The 9,509-nt window shown below is 50.3% G+C and overlaps 1 protein-coding gene across 1 annotated transcript; it reads right to left on the reverse strand.

The window, feature by feature from the left end:
- Nucleotides 1-1,671: 1,671 nt before the first annotated feature.
- On the reverse strand, nt 1,672-9,297 carry GLA (galactosidase, alpha). Its single transcript, XM_009889240.1, has 7 exons — nt 9,127-9,297; nt 8,722-8,899; nt 7,135-7,226; nt 6,058-6,219; nt 5,303-5,500; nt 4,840-5,088; nt 1,672-1,698 (listed from the first exon to the last, which is right to left on the reverse strand). The coding sequence occupies exons 1-7, from the start codon at nt 9,280-9,282 to the stop codon at nt 1,672-1,674; spliced, it is 1,062 nt and encodes a 353-aa protein (XP_009887542.1). The 5' UTR covers nt 9,283-9,297.
- Nucleotides 9,298-9,509: the final 212 nt, after the last annotated feature.

The raw sequence follows: 9,509 nt of genomic DNA on the forward strand, positions 1-9,509 counted from the left end.
AGGGGAGCGGAAGGGCGGCCGGGCTGCGCTCGGCAGTGCCGGGGCGAGGGAGCCCCTGGAGCGCGGTGTGGCCTCTCGTCTCTCTATCTCCCTGCGCGGCTCCTGGCTGTGCTGACCGGCTTCTCCCTGTCCCTCCAGGTGAACGTTCCGAAAACCCGTCGAACTTACTGCAAGAAATGCGGCAAGCACCAGCCGCACAAAGTCACCCAGTACAAGAAGGGGAAGGAGTCCCTCTACGCCCAGGGTAGGGACGGCTGCACTGCGGGGTCTCAGGGGCACGGCCCGGGGGGGGCTGCGTGGAGCCTGGGTGGTTGTGGGCCGAGGAGGTGGCTGTGGGAGAAGGGGGGATTGCTTCTGATCGGTTGTGGAGCTGCAGGCTGAGGTCTGCTAGGGTTTGGTAAGAGTGCCAGTTGTACTTGCAACATGTCTTGAGTTGTTGCCTAAACAGAGCCATTTTCTCCTGTAGGAAAAAGACGCTACGATAGGAAGCAAAGTGGCTATGGGGGCCAGACAAAGCCCATTTTCCGTAAGAAGGTGAGTGCTGGTCCTGGAAGGAGGACCTGAAACCTTCTTGGCAATCCACATGCCTAGCTGAAGAAGGACACTTCAGCCTCCTGCATCCTTGTGGTCCTGTGCTCAAGGTGTGTTATGGTAGCTCTGTGCTGGTAGTGCTGTCTGGGAAGTGTAAGTTCCACATCACATCTGCTTATCTTTGCTGCTGCTCCTGTGTCACGTAGGTGCTCCTTTTTCTTGCTGGAGTGATGTAGCATGTGTTTGCAGAGCAAGTTCTGCAGAGAGCCTTGATGCTGGAGGGGAGGGGGTCTTGTTGGAAGCGATGGTTTTAATGAAAGGAGTGTTTTCTCATTGCTTGCCAAAGGGGAGGAGTACAGCAAAGGGAAAGGGAGCCAGCTGCTTGCTTTCCCTATGTTCTCAATGTGTCAGTATTTTATCAATGAAACTTTTGGCCAGGTTTATGAAGCTCTCTGTGTAGTAAGGCTGCCTTCACTGACAAGGGTACGATAGAAGCGAAGTGTGTGCAACTCCTGGGGGTACTGCAGAACAGGATATTGTTTTCTTGCCATCTGTTGTCTCCAGGGAAATCAGTATCACTGAGCCAGTAAATGCTCCATTAGGCCTTTCCTGAGAGTCTCAAAGCAGCAGTGGAAGGGCAGCAGTGCATTCTGTAACAGATAAGTTGCAGAAACCTGTTTCCATCATCCTTTCTCTTCAGTGCAGGTACCTGGGACTGTAGTCTTGCAGAAAGTTTTCCCGCTGTGTCTCCATGTACCTCCTGTCAAGGAGTTGAGGGGAGCAAAATCTGGCATTTATAGCAGGGAAGCAAAACCTGATGGGCTGATTTGTTGTATTTTTTGTGTGAACTATTTAGTTACGCTTACAGAGCTATTTGGCTCGTTGCTGGAAAGCCCTGGTGTTCTGCTGGAGATGTTCAGGAAGTCTTCCAGCAAGAAGGGAAAAAAAAAATATGAGACAGCAGTTTTTCAAGTTGACTTTCTGCCAGGAAGTGGAGGGACCTTGCAGAAAATGCTTCTGCAAGCAGGGTGCACAAAGCAGCTGTACTGCTCACGCAGTTTGGCACTCTCCACCTGTACATTGCCATCCCCATTTCTGTTTCTTCCCAGTCAGCATTATATGGGTGATTGGCTGAGACTTCTAACTGGTGGTTACAGCTCTGTCCAGCTACCTACATTAGCCTCAAAGCTTTGGATTTTTCCGTCTCTAGTCTTGGTTTTCATCTAACTTACCAGTTATGCGGGTCTGCATTGAGCACGTGGTGTTGCTGTTCCTGGGGAAAGTGTGTCAGTCGTGCTACTTTCAGATGTTTCTTCTGCCCGGCTCTCTGCTGAACTTCTCCTCAGCAGTGTCAGTTTGTTGTCCCGCACTGCAGAAGTACCTGTTCCTTGGTGTGTTCACTGGCACGGACTTCCTTCCCATAAGGCTGATCCCTGCAGGGGACCAGCCCTGCACCACTGAAAGCTTTTGCCGGTGTCCTTTATTGTGATGGTACAGATCCGCTATACTCCTGGTACTGGTCCTTAAGGTGCTGCCTTGTTTTTAATGGAGGGAGCCAAACTATGTTAGTAGTCTTTTTCTTTATACTTTGAGAACAAGCTGCTGACTCTTCAGAAGTGCAGATAACAAACTTTTCCTGAGAGCGCGCGGCAATTTGCTTGTGGACATTTTGGTCATTGATATGGTCTGCTCATCTCTCAGGCTAAGACCACGAAAAAGATTGTGCTGAGGCTGGAGTGCATGGAGCCCAACTGCAGGTCCAAGAGGATGCTGGCGATTAAGAGGTGCAAGCACTTTGAACTGGGAGGAGACAAGAAGAGAAAGGTATGTTTGTGTACCGCGAGTGGTTGAGAAAGGGTGGCAATGTTCAGTGGTGAATAAACTTGCTCTGTCTCTTCCTTCTCACAGGGCCAGGTGATCCAGTTCTAAGCTCCATCATACTCATTGTGGACCATATTAAAATATTTGGAAGTGATCTGTTGCTTGGTTTTGTGTATATTCTCTTGTTGGTGGGGTAGGACTTGCAAGTACATCAACCCAACAGGAAGGTGTTGCTTGCAGAGCTGCTTAGTAAATGAACAGTTTGTAATCTGAAGGCTTTTTGAAAAACCCTGCCGATGGCTGGTATGTCCTTGCTGTGTTACCAAGAGGTGTTTTAGAATAAATGTAGAGCCTGAGGCTCTGATGGATTTTTGCACCAGTGGCTTCTCTGCCTGAGCGTTGTGCTGCTGCTTTTCTCCAGGCTTATTTATGAGTTTCCATAGTAGAAGGCTGTTTTGAAAAGACTCTCCTCTAAGCTTCTGCAGCTTGTTTTGTTCAAAGCAGTTCATGTCTCGTGGTTCTGTTTGAGGAATGCGATGATGAATTTGAATTGTTAGATGATGTAGTGATTGGGGAAAAAAACAAAACAAAACAAAAAACAACAACAAAAAACCCACCCAAAAAAAACCCACCCTAAAGAAGCAGAGCTGCCTGCGTAGGCCTTTTTCCTCTCCAAGGTCTTACCGAAGAGGAGAGGCAGGTAAGATTCCTTGTACCCAACAATTGTTTCAACACAGTAAGGACCAGAGTAATCTGAACTTCCTCGAATAGCCCCTGCACTTGGCTGTAGGCTCCTCTTTACAAACAGGAACGGTTTTACTGCTGTATGGGGTAATGCATGCGCAAAGGCCCTGGAGCAGATAGTGGGTTTAGTACCACCTGCACCATTAGGCAGTGGTTACGTTCTGTGGCTCAGCTATGACCTGTGCAGTGACTGTGAGTGTTATGGTAGCTCAGGAACAGGAGAGGGACAGCTTCATGCCCACGGTTCCCCCAGCTGCATGCTGTCACACAAAAACTGATGGTGGCACAGGCTTGTTGCCTGTCCCCTATGTCTTGACTGCTGTTCCTACCCTGGGCTTTGACGGGGTCATCCACTTGAGGCAGCACTCTGCTGCCTGTGAGCAGGAAGTCCACTGTGAGCAGATGCTGGGAGCACAATGCGGAGCTTTCTTAAGCGTAACCTTCTTGTAGTGGAAGTAGAGCTGGAGGATGGAGAAATGCCTCTTCACAGGGACTGAGAGCACTCAATTGTCAAACTAACAGAATTTGTCTTTTTGCTTACGCAGTACTGCCTGATGTGACTGGCGTTTTTAAACTGTTGGCAGCAGTGGCTTTGGCCTTTGCCCATGAGATGGACTGTATAGTTAAATCATGTCAGCTTTACTGAGTGCTGTTTGTAGTAATCATGACAAATATCACAAGATTTTAGTGACTTTACCAACTGGTTTGTTTTCTAAAACATGATTTAATTTCAGATACCATGCTGTACTCCTGTACAGTGGAACTAAGAAAACGCTTAGCCTTTTTAAGGGACATTTTAATCAAAGTGCTTAATCACAGAAATGAGAACAAATCAAGATATCCTGCTTGTGTAGTAATCAGAAGAGAAAATACTTGTACATAATGGTTGCACAAGTAATTAATTATCCATCTCCTGTCTCAGAATGACCCGTGTTATTCAACTTAAAGGCTACTGCCAGCAGTGGAAGGCAAGCACACAGGTATTTCTGGAAGGCAGCTCACTGAAGAACGGGACCCCAGTGGGCCCATGAAGGGATTTGTCATCTAAAGGGAAATTAGAACCACTGGTGAGAGGAAGATTCCTGGGATAACGAGAAACCCTCAAAAGCTGAGTTCTAAGGCATGATACTTTAACACATTTATACTAAGCAGGCAGCTGTCAGGAAAGCAGTTGCGAAGAAGTACAATCATTTAGGTCAGTCCCTGAGTTGTCAGAAGGTGGAAGTACATGTCCACGCTCTGAGGATAGTGTTGGGTTTCTTTAGCCGGGGTAGGAGCAGCTTTTCTTGTTCTTGGACCCTGTGCCCCAGCCTCGCAAAGCAAGAGCAAGGCAGCCAGGGTGTGTTTCCCTATTATCCCTGAAATGCTCGAGGAAAGCTGCGAGATGCTGCACGTATCCTTTGCATTTCTTTGGTTGGTAGTGGCAGTGGGCATTTACAGGAGTTCCTGCCCTGCTGGAGCCCTTCTGGCCCCTTTGAGAAGGAGTTAGGTGTGATGCCAGAGAAAGGGTAAACAGGAGAGAAGCAGCGCTCCTTTCTCTGTTACCTCTTGGTGATGGAGTGATGGGTATTTGTCACACCAGGCTGAAAGTTCAAAATCCATGTAGAAGCCCAAGTAGTGAATGTCTGAGGAGAGAACAAAGGCACCCTGCTTGGAGAAAGGAGACAGGCTTCTTGTGACAAGGTTAGACAGAGTCTGAGGCTTATGAAAAGATTGTCTTTGTGCCTCCTATAGTGCCACTACTTTCAGCAGCACAGTGCCTGTTGGGTTCACCTCCACACTCAGGGATGAGACCCAGTTGTAAAGCCCCCAGTCCCTGCTGGCTGGCAGGATCTGCCGGACGGAGCACGCTGGGTTGCAGGCCAGCCCATTGCCGAGGAAGGTGAGGGAGAAGGTGAAGTTCTGGGGTCCCCCAATCTCCTGGTGGTTCAGCACTGCCACGGCGTAGGCATGGCCAGACAGGGGCCGCTCCCACAGCTCAAAGTTCTTGTCCTGCCAAGGAGAAAATAAACGCAGGGTTTCTGTTAGGGGAGGCAGAACTGATGGTCTTCATGCCTGTCTGTTTAAGCCAAGTGGGCTTACTGGGCTCCTGTTCCCAAACCCTGAGCATTCCTCTATACCCCGTGTGTCCCCCGTGTCCCCTTTCTGAGGAGGCTGGCTGCCTGCCTGTGCCCCACACCGCACCCCCAGCCTGGTCCTGCCATACCTTGGTGATTTGGTATCCCTGCTTGCCCAGCGGATCCTGGTTGATGGCGATCACCTCCTTGTTCTGGAGCAGCCACTTGGCCTCAGGACTAATGTGCCGCAGGTCATTGGACATGAAGAGGGGAGCTGCCATAATAGCCCACATTGCCATCTGAGTCACCGCCTGGTCCCAGCTCAGCCCAAAGTTTCCAATCACCAGCTGTGACAAGAAAACAAAAATGCCTGGTAATGCTGCCTGCTGAAGAGAAACTGGGCCAGCAATGCGAGCGCTGGTAAATGACAGGATGCTGAGGGTGGGACCCCTATTTGGGGACTGGTTAGAAAAGCGAGGAGCAGGACCAGCTGGTTGGGAAAGGCAGGGCATGATTAGTGTGGCAATTTAGGATGAACCACTGGTGGAGGTAAAGAAGGATCCTTAACTGGCTAGGCAGTGTTCAAGAATCTGCTTTTGGATGCAGCTATTCCTTCCTTACAATGCTGGCACCTAGGGCTTTTCCCTCTGGTGGGAAATGAGCACGTTGGAGACTGTCTCCCACTGTCACAGCTGTGTTCTGAACTAGCGTTGCTTGTAGAGGCTGCATTACACAGAGACAGTGTGTCCTCAGTACCTTCCGTAGCTGTAGTTCTCTTTACCTCTCATCAAATTCCTGATCCTAAGGCCCCATCAGAGCCCTTCCCCCGATTCTCCCCCTCCCTATGAGGAAAGGATTTTTTTGCTGCTGCTGCTGCAGGGAAGGTGGGTGTTGCTCTACTTGCCATGTCAGGATCATTCCAGCCCCCTGGCCCAGCTATCTTCACAATGCTGTCCTGGTGAAGTGCTGTCCAGTCCAAGATACTCTTGATGCTTCTCCAGGAATCATAGACATCATAAAAGTTCCTCCAGTGATTGCAGTACTGCTTGATCTCTGTGTAATTGGGCTGCCAAAACAGTGTGATTAGCCAGAGAGCCTGGCTGTACAAGAACGAGACCGTACACAAAGCTAGACGGGATCAGGGATAATTTGAAGGAGAACAATGATAACACCTTCCATGACCAGCTATCTGGATGACTTAGTACATGTTGGTTCCCTAGGATGCCTTGTGCCCAGTAATTCCAGTCTGCCATGCTTCAGACAACACTATTGCTTCCCTTGGGAGAATTGTTGTGGCCACCTAGCTCTGTTAGAAAATTCCTTTGAGTGCTATTTTACTGAAGGTATGGCGGGGCCAGTGGGATTAAACTGTGACATCCTAGTAATTACTGCCATTTCTTGGGTTTACACCCTTTGGTGACTAATGCATTGTACTCCCAGTGGGAGGGAATGGCAGCATCCTGTCATGGTGGCACAGGGGACAGCTATGAGTGGAGAGCAATGTATCGGTCATGGACCCTGGCTGGCAGAAATCTGTCAGTAAACAATGTGGAAAATTTTTATCAAATAGGCTGTCCTAAAATGTCTCTCCTGGTCCCTAAAGGTGACTGTAAGGCTGAGTTTACAGCACTCTGCGTCCAGGAAGAATAACACGGAACTATCTGCTAGCTGTGTGTCTGCATTGCCAATGTTTGTTGCTTGGTTCCTTGGAGACAGAAAGCAGATGGATGCTGCTGTGTTCTTTGGCATGCTCCAGCTGGGCTGTGCCTGGATCCTAATGAATTATTTTCAACAGAGTAATGACTTGCCTCAGGTATACTTCAGGGCTCTAGAGGAAAAAGTGGTTTTCCTCCACCTTACAGTCTTGTTCTCTGTCAGACCAGAGAGCAGCAAGTTTCTCAGGAGGCTGTTTCGCAGTCTTAATGCTTTTCTATTCTTCCCACTCTCAGCCCCAGGATAAGCCTTGAGGAACATTCCTTACCTGCTGCACAGGTCTCAAGTAGAAAGGCCATTCACAGGAGTACACAATGCTCCTTCCAGTCTTGTTCAGGGCCAGAGACATGTGCCTGTAACCTAAAGGAAGAGGACAGGCAGAGGTTACACAATCTCCTTGGTCAAACAGAGGAACTAATCTAATGTCACAGGTTCAAGTTTCAATTCAACTCTTGCAAAATCAAGGCTGAAATGCCACAGGGAGGACAGGGGAGCTTATAGTCTGCAGCCTGTTTCTTGCCTCCCAAGGACAGGTGAGCTTCTTTACAGCATTGCTACAGGTCATGGGCAAGCTTATTGCTTTGAGACTGATGATCTCTTTGTACATACAGCTGTGCGTAGAGGCTGCGGGTTTGCTGTGTGGCATTTTTTCTTCTAGATACCTGGGAAATACAAGTTGGTATCTGTCAAGCAGCTGGGTACAGCTTTGCTGGGTAATGTTGCAGGACTATGTCCTTATGAGGCCATTTGCGCCATATGGACAGGGCAGGAATTCAAAAGCACTAGTTTTTTTCCTGTCCTTGTCCCCAGACAATCCTTTTTAAGTCCATTTTAATCAGCAGAGGGAACAAAAAGCTTGCTCTCTCCCCTGGAACTGCTTCAATACAACCAGATTCTATCTGGGTTACACATATGACCCAACAAGAGCTTTCAGCTCAGCTGTCAGTTATGGTGCTGAGCTGTGCTCCTGGCTGTGACAGCTGGCATATGCCCCGCCAACTGGCTTCAATGGGATTGTCACTTGGGCAGGTTCTCCCTGCCAGGCAGAGCCAGGACTGCGTGCAGGATTTCTGCTGTCCAACACCAAAACACCACGTGCCAGCAGCGAGAGCCCAGTCAAGAGAAAACCGCCTTCTAAGTTGCATCGTTCTTCCTACAGATCTACTCCAGTGGTACTGGGATTTGCTTGTCCTTGCAGTCTGCAGCCAAGCCCCCCCAGCACAGTGAGCTACTGAAGCTTTCAGCTGCTGACTTGCCAGCCTGTGTGCAAATACTTCTGAACTGGGATTTACACTGGTGTGCTTTAAAATGAAAGCCCCAATAGGATTTTCATGCCAGAATTCCCTTCATTTATTTCTGTTAAAAGCCCTGATAACTGCCCTTTTTACAGCTGACACAAGCTGTTCTAGCTTCAAGCTTATCTGCGGTGACATAGCCTCACCAAAGGGATTACAGGTTAAGTGTGTGAAATGCTTTGAGCTCTCCAGTAAAGGCACTGCAGAAGGGTAAAGCCTTTGCTGCGTTAAGAGCTGAGGCGGCAGTCTGCACAGACAGCCCCCAGAGTATGCAGTCAGTGTTTCAGTGCTCAGCATGATGCGGTCTCTGGTGTGAGAAAGCTGCTTTTTCAAGCTGCGCACACCAGTGAAAGCTCCAGGAGGCTGAAACACTTGGGCCAGCAACTCTTGCTACCTTGGGCTTGGGAACAGAGTCTCATATCTGCTTTTGCAAGCAAATCCCTTAAAAGAGTATGCTCAGGGAAAAGTAACTCCCTAGAGCCCACCCTTGGCCTAGAATTGCTGCTGCCTGCAGAATATTCCCACCCCGTGGTGCAGTGCTGCCTTGCGCCCACACCTACCCTCTGCCAGCAGCTCCAGCGTGCCAGAGTTGCAGCCGTCAAACTTTAGCAGGTCCACACCCCAGGAGGCGAATGTCTGGGCATCCAGGTCGTAGTGGTTGTAACTGCCAGGGAAGCCAGCACACGTCTTGTTCCCGACATCACTGTAGATTCCCAGCTTCAGCCCCTTGGAGTGGACCTGTGCTTGCAGACAGAAAGAGAACTGGGGATGAGGCAGCTGCAAGGCAGGAGGAAGCGGAGCTGAGCCGGCAAGGAAGCAAAACCCCACTTTGAGAGGCAGGGCCTGAGCTCAGCAGCTACGTAGCCGTTCCCCACCCGGCCTTTCCCCTGTCCTGCTCCCAGCGTGGCTCCAGGTTGGGTCCCTGACTGCTGTCACTGCCCTATGCTGCAGCAGCTGACACTCACATAGTCGGCCAGCTTGCGGATCCCGCTGGGGAACCGTTTTGGGTCAGCCTGGAGCCTGCCATGTTCATCCCGCGTCGGAGCCATCCAGCAGTCATCAATGCAGACGAACTCGTAGCCTGCGTCCCTCCAGCCCTCGGCAGCCATCACATCCGCCATCTCCACGCAGAGCCGCTCACTGGGCACGGGCAGGCAGCACGACCAGGAAAGAAAGCGGAGAACGTGGCAGCCTCAGTTCCAGCACCGACACGGCACCTGTCCCGCCCTTCCGCCACGGGGCTGGGCCGGCCGTGAGCACACGAACGGCAGAGGAGTGTGGGGACGGCCGCGGCCTGGCTCTCTGCCCTGGCATGGGGACGGCCCACCGGCTGCCCGGGGAGCGTGCC

The sequence above is a fragment of the Charadrius vociferus genome, unplaced genomic scaffold (assembly GCF_000708025.1).
Source record: "Charadrius vociferus isolate BGI_N301 unplaced genomic scaffold, ASM70802v2 scaffold7, whole genome shotgun sequence".
Classification (NCBI taxonomy): domain Eukaryota; kingdom Metazoa; phylum Chordata; class Aves; order Charadriiformes; family Charadriidae; genus Charadrius; species Charadrius vociferus.

Bases quoted from the DNA above. Each gene is read 5' to 3' on its own strand.
- GLA (XM_009889240.1), bottom strand. From the start codon at position 9,282: ATGGCGGATGTGATGGCTGCCGAGGGCTGGAGGGACGCAGGCTACGAG. The intron at 5,501-6,057 runs GCAAGTAGAGCA...TTCTTGTCACAG, and splicing joins GCTGGAATGATCCTGACATG to CTGGTGATTGGAAACTTTGG. The intron at 5,089-5,302 runs GTATGGCAGGAC...TCTCCTTGGCAG, and splicing joins AGGGATACCAAATCACCAAG to GACAAGAACTTTGAGCTGTG.